Source organism: Chionomys nivalis, chromosome 4, assembly GCF_950005125.1.
Source record: "Chionomys nivalis chromosome 4, mChiNiv1.1, whole genome shotgun sequence".
Classification (NCBI taxonomy): Eukaryota; Metazoa; Chordata; class Mammalia; order Rodentia; family Cricetidae; genus Chionomys; species Chionomys nivalis.
Window position 1 is genome coordinate 58,006,735 of NC_080089.1, and position 19,100 is coordinate 58,025,834.

The following is a 19,100-nucleotide window of genomic DNA, read 5'->3' on the forward strand; positions in this document are numbered from 1 at the left end:
CTTATAGCTGGCATAGAATCACCTGCATGTGACAGAGAAAAAAGCGCAATCAGAAGACAGAGGTCTGAATTTTGGTTGTATGCCAGAATTAGCGGGTGGCCTCAGACACACCACTTTTCCACTGATTTTCTTACTATATCAGCTGGGAATAATGCAGTGTGTTCCCTTAATTCCCGGAGTGCAGGAGCAGTGGTAAGTTTAAGTGTGAAAGTAACTCAGAAATGCTGAGTAACATTCTGTGGAGAAGGAAGTGACCTTTTAAGAAACAAAATTATTTATTTTTTATTTAATGTGTACAGGTGTTCTGCCTGCATGTATGTTTGTACATCACATTCACACAGGGTCCAAGGAGGCCAGAAGAGGATGTCAGATCTCTTTGAACTAGAGTCACAGACAGCTACCATGTGTGTGCTGAGCAATAAACCCGGGTCCTCTGCTCTTAACCATGTCTACAGCACCAAGAAGGAAGTGTTACTCAACTGAGGGTACTAGCTTGCAGAATGGTAAAAAAGTAGAATTTCCCCCCCTAAAATTCACAAACTAAAAATAAGTAAAGGAGATGTTGAGATTCTGAAGCAGTTCTCTGGCTTGTGACAGGTAATAGCTAATTCTACCAGAGGGCTAATTTTTGAAAGCCCAACTCTTTTCTGGAGATAGTAGGGAACAGATGGTTTGTTTAGGCATCAATCTTGTCTCCTGCCAGCTACATGGAGAAACAAGATTCTATGATGACTAGGCTTCCAGTAGTAATTCAGCAACATTTGTCGCAAAATGGTCAATGCTAGATCTGCTAAATGAAACACTACATCAACATGCAATAACCCAACACTGAAGCTATAAAACACATTTGAAAAAATTAAGCAAAACTTCCATAATGTCTGTAGCAAGCTGAAAAAAGTCTTAGAGAGGGCTTTACCACTCATTGGAGGTTTGTAGTCAGATCCTAGGTCTGGCAGTCGGCTTCCTTTTCCTGCTGATCCTAAGGCTGAAACAGAAGAAATCATGTCAATAACAAGTCAACATGTAGGTGTGACAGTCCACTTCACAGCTAGTTGAGTGCTTTCTAAACACAAATCATCTCAGTCTATTCTGTAACAAAATGTAACAACACAAATAATGGGTAAATGCAATTTGTGCGCCAAGGTAAACAAATAGCTTTCTGTGCAAGAAGGTATCTAGAAGACTGATGTCTCTGTTTCAAGGCCATGACCAGACAACCACTCTGTTGATCAGAAGTGGAGGACTCTCCCATTTCTCTAGCCCAGGAAGTGAGGCTCAGAGCAGACACATAGATGTAGTTTCTTTTTATAAAAGAAACCAAGGGAATAAGTGAAGCTGATGCTTGTACCAAACAACTGTATTCTCCAAAGGACTTGGTGATGCTGATCTAGCTTGGCTGGTATCAGTACTGTTCTGTTTTTTTTTTTTTTTTTTTTTTTTTTTTCCCAGTTTATGAAGTTGCCCTTCTAAATATAAAGTTAACCTAAGCAAGGGCAGGAAGGTAAGCAGAGGTTCAAGTCGTATTCTCACTTTTCCTTTTTCTTTCACCTAAGCATTAAAAAACAGAAAAAAAAAACAGCCTTCCTTTCAGTTGCTTACATAGGTCACTGTCATCTGATCTTAACCCCAAGTTCAAATAAGTGAGGCTGCTGATTCAGGCCTGGGGTCTCCCTAAGCAGCAGACCCCAGGAGACAGAAACATCAGGTTTTTGATTTATAATCCTTATTCTTGGTTTTCAGTCTCTTTCTTCACATTTATACCAAAACTCCTTAGGGGAAGCCCTTCCTCCATAAAGTAAAGGTATTCCTCAATTCTAAGTTACTAGCCAGAAGTTAGCAGCAGCAAGCTCTTGAAAAGAGGCCCGCAAGGATGGTAAATACAAGCTACTCCTTCCAGTTAATAGCACAGAGTGCCTAAGAGATCGCCCTTGAACACCTGCTCCACTACACAGCAGTACTTTGATGTTGGGCAAGTTATTTCATCATTTGTGCCTCTTTTTCCTTAAGTTAAAGCAGGGATACCAAAAGCACCTACTTTAATACACTGTTGTGAGGCTAAATGAAAACTTAAGATCATGAAAAACTATGAATACTACTTGGTGTGTAATAAATGATCCATAAATGTTAACTATTACAAACATAATAAATTCAGGGAAGAATATACTCTTTCCTTTTATGGAGGCAGAGCACATGGAGCGCTAGTAAAGACTTTTGAGAGACAGTGTCACAAATAAAGCTTGATTAGAAGTGTATAAACTACAGTTATTTCTGCAAAACATTAGCACTAATGTCAATTCCTCTTTCCTCTTGGAAATTATCATATTTTAAAAGAAACAAAAGAAACCCAAATATAAGGCTGTGTAAGTGGTTCATTTAATAGAATAAATCTAGAGGCTAAATATAATTTGGTATGTTCTCAGAAGCCAAAAACCTATATAAGAAAGGAAAAGAAGTTCTTGACTCCTATGGTACAGTTTCAAGATTTCTAGGGCATATTTTAATTTAATTTAGTCCCTGACCCCTTTTCCATTGTTCATACTTATTACTTTATCCTCTTATTTCTGAGGCTATCATTTCTCCCAAGTGACACACACTACACATCAAGATTCCAGTTGTACTTCATATGCTATTACCTCAGGCAAAATCTAATTGGCAGAGATACTTGACATTTTAAGGTTCTTCATATTTAAATGTTCATAATCATTATGCAGGCTACATTTAAATTAAACTTTCCAGAGCACTGCATCATGTAAGAAAATAAAACAAAACAAAAACCAAAAAAATTGTCAGTGAACATGCTTTGCCAAGATTATTAGTTTATATTCCTGTATTTCCTAATATTTTCTTTAATAATTAAAGAATAAAAAAGAATTTCAAAGGATGAATCTAGTACCCAAAACACGAAAAGGTAAAGAATTTTAAATAGCAGAGGCATGGAACAACTAAGTGTCGTGTAACAGTTACCAAGTGAAGGAAGAGAGCAAAGCACATTTATATTCTCTGCATATGCAACGTAATGACTTGTGAAATCCCATTCTTGCAAATACTCACTAAAAACTATGCTTGAAGTTTTCTCCCATGTACAACAAAAGACTTGTTGAATACAAACACATGTCCAAAGTCATGAAACTCAATAATACCTCAAGTTCTGACTCTTTCTTGTATTAACTAAGATCCAAAAACCTTGTATTTCTGATTACTACTCTTAAACCATGAAAGAAATGATCAAATTTACTTTCAGCAGTCTTTTGCAGTATGGAAATCCTCAGGGATAAAAGTCACAAAGTACAGCTACCATGCCACCAGAGCAATTACAAAAAAAAAGTGCTGACCAATGATTTCGAGACTGATGGCATTAAGGCTCATGCTTTGTAAGTGTTCAGGCCGTATATCTTTTATCCTTTTATAAAAATGGCCATATTTAATATTTAAGAAAATAAATAGAAAGAGCTGTAAATTAACATATTGCAAAGAATTCTTGGTTGCAGATAAACACATATTTAACAGAATTTATGTATGTGAGAAGGAAAATATGGTATTTGCTGAATTTGATATTAACTTCTCATTTAAAGAAATAAAATTCTAAATGTTACAAATAAGGAAGGTTGGTATACTGATCACATTACGCCTCAAATGCTTATCACTGTTTATAACACTAGCATCTTAATACCTAAGGATAACCTGACATTCACTTAAGGCCAGCCTTGAGGTTATCCAACTCAGTTTTCTTCCACCAATGGATTTAGCCTCTAAGTAAATCCCTCAGCTTTTCAGACATCCCAAGGGAAATAAACATGGACTCAACTCTACTTTGGCCAATAAGTATGTGTGTGGTATTTAACACATGGTACTAATTTTCATGGGGAAAAGATGAAACAAAAAGCTCATAATAGGTCACAAAAGAGAGAAATGAGAGAGAGGCCATCTACTCATTTACCTTGGTCATTAGGCATTTTATCAGAGGAGTCCGCTGACAGGCCAAGCACAGGGGAAGAGGAAACAAGAGCAAGGATCACCAGCTTTGAAGATGGACAGACAGAAGTTTTAAAGGAAAAAATAAAATTCCCACAAACTTCCAAATAAATCGACAATAGAAATTTAGGTTTCCATATTTCCACAGACTCAGCACCCAACTCAATTTTATTATCTAAGTTTGCTTGGCTTATTATTTTATATTCATTTTCTTGAGCTTTACATAAATAACCCCTTCCAGTCTCATTCTCTACAACGATTGCAATGTAACGGTTTTATGTTAAGAGCCTGCGTGTGTTGAAAGAACATCTGTCACAATAATATGTAGTATAACTCTATTGAAACCAAAAGAATCACTTCTGAGTTCTCAGATAAAACTTTAAGATCACTGCAATTCTTCTGCTCAGATATGTAGAGCCAAAGTTCCTGCCTATGTGGACTGGGAGAGTACAGATTTGGCAGTCAGTGGGTAGGAGACGAATTCTTTGGAAGTCTTCACAGTGAGGTTGGCAAGTTCATTACCAGCATTCTCCACACTACCCACAGTTTCTACATGCTGCAGTCCCACTCTTTAGACAGCATATTGAAACCCTTGGCTCAGGGAGCTTTACCTTTAGGTGTTCTGAACTGGACAGCTTCAGACATGGGCCCCATGCCTTTGGAGTTCCGGGCCTGGATTTTGAAGTAGTATGGTGTATCAAGTGTTAACTCTTGAATCTGGTGAGTCAGTCTGTTTCCCACAACAGGTTCAATGACCCAGTCATGTATCTCTGCATTCACATCTGTGCTGTAATAGATGATGTAACCTGTCCAAAGCAATTAACAGGAAAAGAAATTCCATTTCTGTTTTTCTTTTAGCAATCAGGGAGTCAATAAGTGCCTATGATTTAAAATAATATAGTTTTGAGACTTAGGAATGGTATGACATGATCAATTAGCTCCAACCAACGTCATCTCTTAGGAGAAAAATGCTTGGTAGACTGGAAAACCTCTGACAAAGTTCTAAAATTGGGACAGGTGAGGCCACAGAAACATGTCACCAGATACTTCCACCAGGGGGCACTCAATCCCTATAGACGAGGCAGAAGCATACCTGACTCACACTGCAAAAAAGTGATTTATTGTTTAAGGTTTTAAAAGACAAAGTAAAAAGTAATCAGAGTCAAGGTATTTCTTTTACAGAAGAGGCAATGTAGGATCCTAAAAAAACAAGAAACAAAGCCTAGAATTTACAGAAAAGGACATCGTATCCAAAGTTATAGGAACACGATGGAGCACCCCTTTAGTCCCCGCAACTGTGAAACAGCTACAGAGTGAGTTCCAGCCAGGCTATACAGAGAAACCCTGTCTCAAAAAACCAAAACAGACAGACAGCCCCCACCCTCCCCACCCTACTCCACCCCTGCCAAAAACAAAACAAAACAAAAACAAAGTTACATGAACAAAATGCTAAGAAACACATTATCTTTCTCAGTCTTTAGGCCACCTTCCTCATATTTCAAAGGGTAAACTGGTTCTTCAGGACACTACTAATATGGCAGAGGCTCCAAACAGCAGACAGTATCTTCTCTATTATGGGAAAATTTCTCTCCAAAGCCCAAGAGAAAAAAACTACAGTTCCTTTGTAGACCTAGGATATTCAAGCTTTTAATTCTAGTAGTGAGAGCACAGAAACCTGAAGCAGCAGTTTGGGATACTGGTGGTTTAAAAGCCTAATGGGTTTGGGGGGCTTTAGCGTAGAAGAACAGTTTATGCATATTAGGTAATTCCCATAGAACTAAACACACAAGTTCAAAGCCAGTTACCTGGGCACTGAACAGCTTTGTGGAAAATAAACATACCCACCAAGCTGCAGTAGCACAAAGGCTGTACGCATACTCTAGCCCCACAAAATACTGTTAAGCCAAACTACTGGCTGGCCACTCAATTCCGTGCTACTCTGGGCAGATTGCACTCCCTGCTCCAATTTCAAGGACCAACATGGCTCATAGCACTCCCTACAATGACCAAGTCAGCCACACACTCCCACTTCGACTGACAAAACAGCTCTTGCCTGGAGTCGTGCATGGTCTAAGGCATCTCACCTGTAATCTTGCCGTTAGCTTCAGAGGGAGGCTGCCAGTTCACTATTATGGTCCTAGGTTTTCCTTCTTTACTCACAACGGTCACATCTTTAGGTGGAGAAGTAGGAACTACAAAACAACAAATACTGTCCACTTCAATATAATTCACAATTTTCCAACTCTTTTCATTGATAAGGTACAGTAAATGTATAGGACAAAGACAAAACCCTCTGGTTTCAATACCTCAAGTCTATGTGTAACCAACCATTTCTAAGAAAAAGAAGACTATACAAAGTATCAAAGGAAAAAACAGAACAAAACAAATACTATGAGGACAGAGAAAGGGCCTGTGGGCTGGAGCCAGGGATACATACTCAAGGGAATCAAAGGCCACACTGCTTTCAAGCACAGACTCCTGTTTGGCATTGTACAATCACATCTCCTTAAGGCTTCAAGCTAGAAAGGCATGTGTAGTCAGGACACCAAACTGAGAGTAGTTACATAACTGGTCCCAGATTGTTTCCTCTCACTTGATTTGGCTTATCTGGTAGGACATTCTAAAGTGTGAAATAGTTTTCTCTCTTGCTTCAAGCCAAATAGGGCTTTTAAGAGCTCAATTCCCTCTAAGAAAAAATTTACAATTTGGTATTTTTCATTTTAAGCTCTCACTGAAAGCATACCACCAACTGCTGATATTACTGCTCTAAATAAAAGCTGTTCATCATCAGAAAAGCCAACAAGAAAATGACCTTTCTGTATTATACCCGAGAACTTTAAATGTAAGGCATGAGTAGGAAAACACTCAAATCAACTTCCTAAAACACTGGGAAAGCCTAGTGAAACAAGCATCCTAAGGGAAAATAAAAATTTCACTTATTAGTCAAGAAGCTGGAAGTAAAGCAAAAAGATATTATTAAAATAGAGGAGCTGAATGTAGTGGTGCACACCTTTAATTCTAGTATTCCTGAGGAAGAGGCAGGCAGGATCTCTGTGAGTTGAATGTCATCTTGATCTATTCAGTGAGTCTGAGAACAGCTAGGGCTACACAGTGAGACTATGGCTCAAAACAAAGCCAAAACAACAAGCAAGCAAGCAAGTAAACAAACAAAAGAAACAGAAAAGAAAGCAAACTAATGACTATTTACCTTTTTATATACTATATTCCTAACTTTGCAGTTCAGTCCCCTTTCCTGTAGAAATTCCAAGCAACTGTGCAGAACACCCAGAATGTGGAAGTTTAGTTTTTCATTATGCCAGAAACAGGCCAAACTATACAGATTCTCAAGGTCATTTATATCCTCATCACAGCAAAGCCCAAAGGAAGTGAAAGAAGGGGCTTAAAAAGAGTGAGAAAAAGGAAACAGATCTCAAGGCTAGCAGCATACTCTTTCTTTAATCTGCTTAGTTATCCTCTCTCCCTTACGTGTATTTACAAATACCAAAGGCTAGTTCAGTTAAAAATCTTACAGAGCTGCTTTCCAATAAAGCCCTGGTCTACCAGTAAAGTGTTCAGACTAGGCAAACAAGGCTGAACAACTGCTTGGTCAAGGGCAGATCAATTCATTTTTTTCAATTTCAATTTGTCAGTGAAGCAGGATTAATGACAATAATCTCTTATATCTACCCACAAGCTTTTCCATCTGTTCCTCATTTTACCTTATAATACTCTTCTAAAGTAGAAAAGGGGTCGATTCCACCCAAAATGGAAGAAACTGAGATTCAAAAGGATTAGATAACATGCTCATGTGAGCATAGTCAAAAGAAAGCTGACCTGAGATTAAATTCAAGTCTCTTAATTTCTAAAACCTAGACTGTCTTGGATTATACTATTCTGCTGTTTACTAATGTTCTGGCAAAGTGATCCAAACATCCACAATAGTTGAAATGGAAAATAAAACTCAAACGCAGCTGTCCACTGGGTTCTGTAGAGATGTCAGTACGTGTCCTCCCCTTGCATAGTAAAGGTGGTGATAAGATGTCCCATGGCTGAGAATGTGGCACAACAACAGCGTGAACTTCTACAGGTTTTCATAGTTTACAAAGAAAAGAAATGCCACATGACATGGTTTTACACTATACATACCTAATTCAAACGTAGCTCCATGAGCTGTCATACTCCATGTGCTTGATCTTCTACCTTTGGTCACCATCACAGAGAATTCATATAACGTATTCGGCTTTAAGCCAGTAACCAAATAGCTTAAAGTTGTTGCATTTGCAGTCTGGAAAAGTACGAATCAAGAACTTTAAAACAAGAAAACACCACTGATTAGCTTTTTTTTCACCCATAGCAAATGTTTAGTACCTTATACTTGGTGTTTGCTGGGATGTTGGTCTTCCACCGGACTGTGTAGTAGCGGGAATCTGTAATCTTCTGGTGTTTGGGCAGGGAGTTGTCCGCCCATGTAATCCTTATGGTGTCATGACTCAGAATGGAAGCCTGAACTCCCACTGGTGGCATCATGGGAGTGGGATCTGGCACTGGAGTGTATGGAGCATTAATAACAAATAAATCAACTTCAGAAGTGTCTGGGTAAAAAGTAATTAAGAAAGGGAAGTGGCATTTTAACATAAACAAAAATAAAAGGGAATGCGGGGAATATAATGGAATGGAAGATGAAAAGTGGAGAAAAAGAAAGAAAATCCAGAGTTAATAGACAGCCCTCATTCATTTAGAATACTTCTACTGTGTTTTTTTTTTTTTGTTTGTTTGTTTTAGGAAAAGAATTGCAGAAAATGTTAAGCAAATTAGTACTTGACTATATTCTCAACCATACTCTAAACACTGAAAAATGATAACTGAGTGATTATGTTAACATATATTGCTTGAATTTTTGTTGAATTAACTGAAAACATTACTGTCAAAGGATTATAGAAAATAAAAACTGCTCTTAAAATCCAGAGTATAATACCCGAATAAACAATAAAAAGCTCATGTTCTGTTTCAGATTTTAGTAACGTTTATTGCATGGTACATGAGTTACTAGTGCCCATCACTGGACATATGATGGTTCGTCTCTCAAAGCTGAATGTCAGTCTATGGTTAAGCAAATTCAGGCTTGCTGGCATTTGGAGAGCAGAGGCAGTAGAGATATGGCTCATAGCTGAATAAATCCAAACACTCATCTTCCTTAAGAGAAGGTAAACTAACACCAAGTTGCACTGTCTGCTGTATTTTCTCCAGCAGTCAGAATAAGGTAGAGAACAAGTCCCCATCAGTTACAATGCCGTAATTATCATGGGTTCAAGTGCACAGCACTGCCAGGATCACAGCACTTGTTTGAGGAAAGGAAGAGCATACTATTGCTTTGTTCAACGCAGCAAATGCACTCTTTATTGCAAAACAGAGAGGAAAGTGAGTAAAAAAACAATTATCAAGGGCCACAGCTGGAGTGCAGGAGAGTGGGATCTCTGGGTTTTCCCAACTCCTAGCTAGATTTTCTAAATACACACACTTGTATTAAAAGTTATCATTTTAAAATAATTTATTTAAAAAATTCAGGTTTTAAATGTTGTTTCCCCATATAATGAATGTGACTGGTTTTATACATAACTAAAAATTGGAAATGACACAGTCCCTGTTTATGAAAAATTGCTACACTAAAGAAATCATCTTCATGTGTGTATTTTCTGTACAATGAATACTAAAAATAACAGAGGGGCAGTCTAAGACTTTGTTCTAAAGCTTGTCAGAATACATACTAATTAGTTACAATGAACCTTCATATGCAGAAATAATTATTCTTTAAGGAACATCTTATATGTGACAACTCTTGTGTAAAATAACCAAATTACATGACTTAGAAGCATTTCCTTGTACATTTATAATATTTCTGCATTCTTAAACCATGTGAAAGAAAAAATTCTTTTCTATTGTAGTTCAATTTAAGAAGGCAAAGGTCACTTTTTGAATATTTTTTTTTGGGGATGAGTAATAAGCTGGCTTTCTTTGTACAGAATTCTGTTAGTTCCTGGTTTTCTCACCTGAACTATTTCTAACAGAACTTTTAAGTGGTAGGTACACAGGCCAGAATCATGGAGTAATGATGTTTGTACAAAGTAGAGGCTTTAAAAAAAGGGACAAAGATTATCTTTTAGTAAGCAAGAACACTGCCAAGTCTGTACAGTTACTTAAAGCATCCTTATGTCAGCTTGTGATACTGACACAAAGTCATGGTCAACAAATGGAGAAATGCATTTATAAAAAGAAATTCTTTTGTATTTAGGATTCTATAAAATTATGTCTATCAGTGTTTTGCCTGCATGTATATATATATGCATCATGTGTGTGCCTCGTGCTCTCAAAGGGCAGAGGAGGGAGTTAGATTCCTGAAACTGGAGTTATGAATGGTTGTGAGTCACCATGAAGGTGCTGGATATGGGATCCGGGTCCTCTGGAAGAACAAGTGTTCTTTACCACTGAGCCATCTCAACAGTTTCCAGTTCTAGGATTGTTAAAAAGTTCACAACTCTAATATACTGACTTCAATAAATTTTCTCATTCAAATCTAAGAAGTTTTACAACAGTACAGAAATTTTACATTATATTTATATTCTTTCAAAGATATTTAAAATATTATGAGTGATTACTGATCTCTTATAATAAATATAGCTGATCATATGGGTAGTGTCTTTGATTTTTATCCCTTTACATGAACTTTATGAAGGTCACAGAAAAAAATATTTTCCTAACCAACTCAGATATCTGACCATAAACAAATGTTAGCTTCACCAAACACACACATATATATATGTATGTATATATATATATACATACATATATATACACACACACTTATTGATATGCTATGATGTGTAACCTATATTAATATGTGTGTGCATATATATATACATAAAACCCTTCATTTTTGATTCATTATAGTTATACCATGTCTAAAAGATGAGTTATAGTTAATTTTCTCAAACTGTATATTCTAGATTCTAACATATTAAAAACATGTATATATCTACAAAGAATAGCTTACATGACAGACAATAGTTTAAATGAGAAAACCAGGAACTAACAGAATTCTGTACAAAGAAAGCCAGCTTATTACTCATCCCAAGTCTGCATTTCGAGTTGCCATGTATTTTTCCTTCACAAACACCCATCATACTCTACATAAGCAGCTGTGAAAGTGCAGATGACCAAAAGAAACAGGATGCCCTACCTGTGTGAGGTCTGGTCACAGCACTCTCATAAAGGGGGATGCCTTCACCAACATTGTTGAATGCTTTCAGGGTAATCACATAATGAGAGCTTGGATCTGAGGGAAAGAAGTCCAAACAATTTTTTAATGTTCTCTACAGGATTTAAGAAATACAACAGTGACTAACTAATCATGGAAAATTCATAAAAGGGTTAGAGTTTTTAATGGGATTGGTTATTTTGGAATATGAAGAGATGTGTAGATAGCAGTACATGAGGACAAAAAAAATGGTTGCATCAGTTTCTTGGATTTAGTCTTCAGAGTGGAGGTAGACTATTTTTCCTCTCCTGGAGTTTACTAAGGTTTAAGATGCACATTGTATTGTATAAGGCTTTTGTGTACCAGAAGCCTTCAGGTGCAGCTTGAAATTAAACCCCTTCTATCCCGGACCACAACACCTAAGGTAGAGAAACAGGAAATAAACTGAGAGTGCCAAATGTCTCCAACATTCCAGGGAATCTCCTAATCCAGAGCAGCCAACTTCTTGATGAGACAAGACATGCCCAGGATTTGATGGCCTGTAGTTAACTCCATAAGATGAAGAGAACAATCTCTCTAGGGCAGTGTTTCTCAACCTGTGGGTCTGAACCCCCATAGGGTTGCAGTTCAGACATTCTGCATATCGAAATTTACATTATGATTCAATGTCAGCAGCAAAATTACAGTTACAAAGTAGAAACAAAATAATTTTATGGTTGGGGGGTCACCACAACAGGAGGAAGTATATTAAAGGGTTGCAGAATTAAGAAGGCTGAAAACCATGGCTCTAGGGGATCCTTCAAATTTTCTTGTTAAATTCCAAGAGGTGGCATTAAGCAACAGGTTGGACAGCATTTACAAGATAGAACCTGAGAGTCATTAAGCCCTCCCTTCTTGCTGGACAGTGGTGGCACACACCTTTAATTCCAGCACTCGGGAGGCAGAGGCAGGTGGATCTCTGTGAGTTTGAGGCCAGTGTGGTCTACAAGAGCTAGTTCCAGGAAAACTAGGGCTGTTACACAGAGAAACCATTTCAAAAAACAAAAAACAAAACAAAACAAAACAAAAGAACTTTATTCTCGGCAAACAAACAAGACTTTCTGATTCTGTTCCTCACTATTTTCTCCTTGTTCTCAGTGTTTCCTCTTCTCAGGTCGCCACCATTCCCCATTCTGAGGGCACTTTCAACCCTCGCCCTATACACACGCTAACCTATCCATTCAGAAAGGTTCATTTTACAATGGTAACCCCTCTAGTTATATCACCTGTATCACCCATTCCCCCTTAGAACTGTGAATACATCATCATCGTTTGGGGTTATTGAGACAGGGATTCATGCAGTCCTAGCTGGCCCTGAACTTGCTATGTAGTTGAAGTTGGTCTTGAACTCTGGTTCCTTCTGCTTCTACTTCTTGATTGTTAGGATTATATATGCATGCCACCATGACCAGCTCTCAGATATTTTTAAAATGTATTCTTCCTAATAGCTGCATAATGTCTTTTTCTTTGCTTTCTCTCTATACAGTGTCTCAGACACTGTAGTTGTTCAATAATCATCTGTTAACTGATCAAAAAAAAAAAAAAGGGTTTGGGCAAAAGGATACAAAGTTTAGTTTAAATTTTGGGCCAGGTGGAATATGGGTTACAATCTAGATGTAGGCGTCCAGTGGGCAGATGCTTGTATTGAACATGAAGTTCAGAAGACATCTTAAGTTAGATGAATTCCTAAATGAACTTCTTCACCTCTGACTTCTTTCACTAAGTATTTTATGAATCTATTAGACTAGTAAACCTATTTTATTTTATGCCAAACTTATTTTGTTTTTGCTATTTCTCAACATACATAATTCTTTTCTAATAGAGTCTACTGCTTATTCTCTTTAGCATAATCTGTGTTCCTTCTTGCTGCTCTGTTTCAAACACTATTCTGGTTCAAGCTTTCAAGCCCAGCTAAATTTCTTCGTGGACTGTTCTATGTACCGTGTTCAGGTTTTCCTGCTCTGAATGAGCACACTTCACTTCAACTTACTTTCCTGTTTCCTAGGTTTTCCTTTGGTTCTCCCACGAGACTGAAAGTTTCAGGAAGTCAAGGACTAAGTCCTGACTGCACTGTAAAGGACTTTTATTTTAGAAGTCTCATAAGGGAAACAGTAGGAGGCTGGTCATCACAGGAACATTTTTATCCACTGAAAAGCTTTGGTTTACCTATCCAACAATTGCTTATAAGACTACTCATGTGGAGAAGCCTCCTGGGTTTAGTTGATCTGTCTCTTTTTAGAAAGAAAAACAGAAAATATATTTTGTTTTTGACTACATTTATAAAATATTGCCTATTTTCTTCCATTAAAAATTTGGTAACTCATTTGTCAGGCACTTAAAACTGTTCTTAGAAAAGGTGTTTAAAAAAGCAATGGTTTGAAAAAAAAATCAGCAGAGATTATGAATTAAGAGACAAGTTTTTCAGAGAAATATTAACAGTGACAATCCAATTTGGAAAAGTTATCATACACACCCAACTCAATTCATTATCATCTTACTATTATAATATTAACTTTAAAAATTACATTTATTTATTTATATGTAAGTGTGTGGTCATGCACAAGCTACAGCACATGTTTGATGTCAGAGGACAACTTGCAAAGTTGGCACTCTCCACTATATGGCTCCTGGGAATCAAATTCAGATTGTTGGGCTTGGTATCAAGTACCTTTACTTGTGGAGTCAATTGCTGTTCATAATTACTATTATAAGAAATTAGTAATTCTGACTTCTTTGCTTTTAAAATTAACTGAGATATTAGTAGTATAAAATAAATGTATTTAAATGGATAGTAAGTTTTGATAAATTTATATATCCATGTAATTTATACCTAAGTAGAGAAATTAAGACATTTCCAAGTAGCTATGCTCTTGCCATCAATTCTTAGTACTCAGGGTTCTATGAAACCACTGGTCATAATTTGTCACTTGTAGATATATTTTGTCTATTCTGAATTTGATAAAAACACAATAACAGACTATATTATTTTGTGTTTGGCTTTTTACTCAGTATGTTTCTTAAACTCATTTCTGCTATGTGTACTGACAGCCAATTCCTTTTAATTACTGAGTAATTTCTATGAAAGGATATTAATTTACTAATAATTAATAATGACAGAAATTTATAATTCTACCCCCTTGAGGCTACTATAAGTAAAGCATTCTTTTCAAGCTTTTAAGTGGTCATGTGCTTTCATTTCTCCTGGTTAAGGATCTATGAGTAGAGCTGCAAGGTTGTATGGCAAACTTCATAAGAAAGCTCTATTTTATAAAGTAGTTGTACTATCAGTATTTTTTACCAGCAACTGTGAGAATTCTAGAGAACGTACAGAGGTTTTTTTTTTTTTTTTTTTTTGAGATTTTATACTTGCAATTCTCTGACAACTAAAACCACTTGTATGTCTTCTTTAGCATAGTGTCTAGCCAAGCCTTCTGTTAATTTTGACTGGGTTTTCTTTTTACTGAGTTGTAATAATTTTTATATATTCCAGGCTAAAACTCTGTCAGAGTAGCTAATATTTTCTTCACATCTGTGGCTTACCTTTTCATTTCATTTTTATTGATTTTTTCAACTACTGGAATCTTAAGATTCACCAGTAACATATATATATATATATATATATATATATATATATATATATATATATATATATACACATACATACATACATACATACACTTACTAGTAGGTGAATCTGATGGGAAACAAGATATTTGCACAAAAATCAAGTTATTTCCTTAGTGAAACACATACTAATTACAAAGAAAAGTGATAATTAGCATCAGATACCATTTTGTGTGTCTAATATGAAGCACTAAGAAAAACCTAACACTTGTCATTCCAGAGGTACTGTGGAAATGTTAGACAAGTCAAATCTGAGGGACATAAATTGCATATATATATATATGTATTTCTAAACGTCTTTCACCAAGGTCGGGGAAAACAACACAGAACTGGTTCTAAATAAAGGCTAATGAGACACAATGACTAAACACAGACCCTGAACTAGAAAGTTGTATTTTCCTTTTGTCATTAAGGACAATGGTGAGAAAAGTGTCAAATATGAAAATTCTGTCTCAACTTTAAAGTCTTTATTTCAATAAGTAGACTATTTAGAACAATTTTTTTTTTTTTTTTGATTTTCCTAGACAGGGTTTCTCCATAGCTTTAGGTTCCTGTCCTGGCACTAGCTCTTGTAGACCAGGCTGGACACAGAGATCCGCCTGCCTCTGCCTCGCGAGTTCTGGGATTAAAGGCGTGCGCCACCACCGCCCAGCTATTTAGAACAATTTTAATAGCATTTCATGTTAAAGCTAATGATTAGTGAGAACTGTCATGTCTGCAACTGAATTTATGCTTCAGGGGAAATGTGTATATAGGAAAACAGAAAAGGACAAAGGAAATGTGGAGAAATGTTAATCCTGCATATGCTAGGTGAAGAATCTAAGGAGAATATGGAAAAATCCTTTCCACAAGTGTTGTAATTTTTCTGCAAATAATGTAATGAAAGTTATAAAGAAATCACATACATGACTATCTCTTTTACTTAGCAAACATACCCAGGTTTTCAATGGTGTAATAACGTTGTTTATAGTCCACTTTGATGGTCTGTGCATGAGGGCTGCCAATGCCATAACCGATGGCATAACCTCGAACCACAATGTTCTGGTTCTCTGGAGGAGTCCAGCTTACTACGATGCTAGTGACAAGTGGACGGACATGAAGAGAGCTAGGCACTTCAGGAACACGAGATTCTGAGAAGAAGCAAAAACAAAAATGAAATGTACTTTCCTGTAAAATGTTTCACTATCCTTGGGGGAATGATGTTTTGCTCCTGTCACAATAGTGGGCTTTAATAAATTTCTCCCCATTTCGGATCAAGAATTCAATGAGAACCTATAACTACAGTGAAATATAGCCAGTGGTTTTATTTTTTTTCTAAGACCCAAATGGTTGCTCATTTCATTCCCTAAACTCTATAGGTGTAATGAGAAAGGTATGTCACCAACAAATTAGAAACCTGCTGTTAAAAGATCGATCAAGTATCATATTACAACAATGGCACCAATTATTTCTTTACCTAATCAATGATCTAGAAAAAAATGACACTGAAGCCACAACTGATTCAGTCATTAGATGATGAAGAGGCTTTAAAAGGTGACAGCTTAAGGCATCTTTCATGTATATTACTCAAGGCATAAATTGCTACCTTAGTTCAAACTCAGAATAGGAATACAGGTCTTTGATCTCCCCAAATCTAGCACCATCACTGCTAAAGGAACTAACTACACATAACCACATGGAGTTATGTATAAAACAAACAAGTGAGAAAAAGCACAAGGTTTCCAGGTCTCAGAAAAAAAGGGAGCTGCAAATGAAATATAGGCACAATGGATGTGGCTCACCCTTAAATTTTAGATTATCTATTTACTTACTGGTTTCAGTAAAGAAACCCAACTTCAAATGTCTGTACATTTTATTGTTCTGAGCCTGCTAACTCTGATACTTTTTTACAATGTCTGGAAAACAACCCCTTCAGGAACTCTGTTGCTTCACAAAAACAACAGCAGTATGTCACACTGCTTAAGCCACAAGCTTAAGCCAAAGTCAGTGGCTTTCCAATCTGATTAACTGACAATAGTTAATATCTACCATGTGCCATTATGTTTAATCTTACCATCTAGGTCACTTTCAAAAGTTTCAGCAGACAGCCAATCAGTTGCTGGTCCTGTACCATTGACTGTGAGAGCAGCTACTCGGAAGTTATATTCTGTCCCCCGATCAAGACCTGTGAATCAAATAACAAAAAAATATAAGCTGAAACAAGAGATTTGGAAAACAGAAAGTTAGTAGTATCCTATAAAATGAAATACCTCTGATATGGGATTTCCTCTTTATGCTGTGGTTACCATTAATGAATAAAGAAACTGCTTTGGACCTATAGCAGGGCAGAACTTAGCTAGGCAGAGAAAACTAAGCTGAATGTTGGGAGGAAGAAGGGCAGAGTCAGAGAGAAGCCATGGAGCCACTGAAGACAGACGCTGGTTGGAATCTTGCTGGTAAGCCACAGCCATGTGACAATACACACATTAATAGAAATGGGTTAAATTATATGTAAGAGCTAGCCAATAAGAAGCTAGAGCTAATGAGCCAAGCAGTGATTTAAATAATACAGTTTCTGTGTGATTATTTCGGGGCTAAGCGGCTGGGAACCAACAAGTGGCCTGCTGCTACACATCACACCTATTCAGTTCACAGCTTAATAAAGTGTAAGTTCATAAATAACAAGCAATATACAATACAGGGTAGCTCTCAGTGCCCACACCACCTAGGAGAATGCAGAAAGCAGCAATAACTAACCATATCCCAGGAAGTTAGAGGTTTTTTTTTTTTTTTTTAGAGCATGAAGGCAACTTTGGGATTACTTAATGCAATGCCTTTGATTTTGTTAAAAAAAGGAAGCCATGACCAAAGATAATGAAAGAGTTGTTACAAAGGAACAAAATCAGCTGGTTTCAGAAGACACCAAAACCCAGAAAAGAATGTAAAGATGTAACTCCTATCAGGTTACCTCTGTTCTTTGAGACCTGCTATAACCACAGCAGAAATAATTTAAACATCAAATATGGCCTAGAAATCTATTTTTCAACAGCCAGTTGGCCAAATGTATTTATAGTAAGTAAAAGAAGAAACCCCAAACTTTCCTATTATGCAACTCTTTATTTACTACCAGCTTTAATAAACTGTAAGATTTACCAATACAAAGGCAACAAAGATTCACATATAGAAGTCTACCTACAAAGCAGGATGACAGTTAATATGACGAGTTATGCATCCATTCATGCATACATTTTTAGAATACTTAAATACAAGACACTGACCATTAGGGTTATTAATATTAGTCTACCTCTCTATACCCAAATAATTGGGATCTTTGGACAGCAACACAGTACAGAAACCCCAGTCAAGGCAGAAATATTAAGAATGCAGGTAACTAGTCTGGGATGCGAGGCGTGCTGGAGTTAAGGTAACCAACCCTGGCACATGATGAGAAGAGACAGAAAATTCTGCTCTGTATGTGCCATCCTAAATCTGTCTGATCACAAACAAGCAAGGACAGAGAGAGGAACAAATGCTGGTTCAAGTCAATTCACCTCCCAATTCTTGTTATTTATTATCTTATATGTATGGGTGTTTTGCCTGTATGTCTATGCATCACAAGTGTGCCTGGTGCCCTGGGAGGCCAGAAGAGGGTAATTGACTCCCTGAGACTGGAGTTTGACTGTTGTGGACCTCCGTGTGGGTGTTGAGAATCTAACCCAGGAACTCCTGAAGAACAGTCAGTGCTCTTAATGACGGAGCCACTGCTCCAGGCCCATTACCCATTACCATCTTGTCAGAGAGTGCTAAAGAGGGCTGCACATTTGTTTGTAATTGTTAGTGGACAAAACCTTAGAATAAAAACAAACATGGCACAACAAAAATATGAAAGAAACCAATTATTCAGTTACCATTCCTTGACCTCTAGAAGGGTAAGAATATATGAAAGAGCAGGCAAGAGAGAGTCAAGTAAACAAAGGCTAAGTTCCTCTCTCTCTAAATAACAGAAAGAGCTTAAAAAACAAAACTAAGGCACACAGTAAACATAAAGCTACAGTAATGTGTGCTAATGTGGCAGTGTAACCGTTCTGTCCAGCTATATATTAACTGTACAATCCAAATGTATTTCTGGTTAATGCTCCAAGGCACCAAGAATCTGTTTTTGTTCACATTGTATATTTAATGTTAGTTCACACAGATTAAAGCTTTTCATTCTGTGGATACTTGGGACATGCTT

General features: G+C 36.9%; 1 protein-coding gene across 12 annotated transcripts in view; it reads right to left on the bottom strand.

Moving 5' to 3' along the window:
- Neo1 (neogenin 1) overlaps positions 1 to 19,100 on the bottom strand; it is a 171,677-nt gene that overhangs the window by 23,290 nt on the left and 129,287 nt on the right. For 5 of the 12 annotated variants that reach the window (XM_057766515.1, XM_057766512.1, XM_057766506.1 and 2 more), the window contains 9 exons: positions 16,941 to 17,051; positions 15,823 to 16,017; positions 11,207 to 11,302; positions 8,341 to 8,564; positions 8,119 to 8,257; positions 6,057 to 6,164; positions 4,584 to 4,778; positions 3,938 to 3,970; positions 917 to 985 (listed from right to left, as the gene is read on the bottom strand). In XM_057766515.1, coding sequence (XP_057622498.1) covers positions 917 to 985; positions 3,938 to 3,970; positions 4,584 to 4,778; positions 6,057 to 6,164; positions 8,119 to 8,257; positions 8,341 to 8,564; positions 11,207 to 11,302; positions 15,823 to 16,017; positions 16,941 to 17,051 — 1,170 coding nt within the window. The remainder of the gene's footprint in view (positions 1 to 916; positions 986 to 3,937; positions 3,971 to 4,583; positions 4,779 to 6,056; positions 6,165 to 8,118; positions 8,258 to 8,340; positions 8,565 to 11,206; positions 11,303 to 15,822; positions 16,018 to 16,940; positions 17,052 to 19,100) is intronic. The other 7 variants (XM_057766509.1, XM_057766513.1, XM_057766507.1 and 4 more) reach the window with 3 other exon arrangements.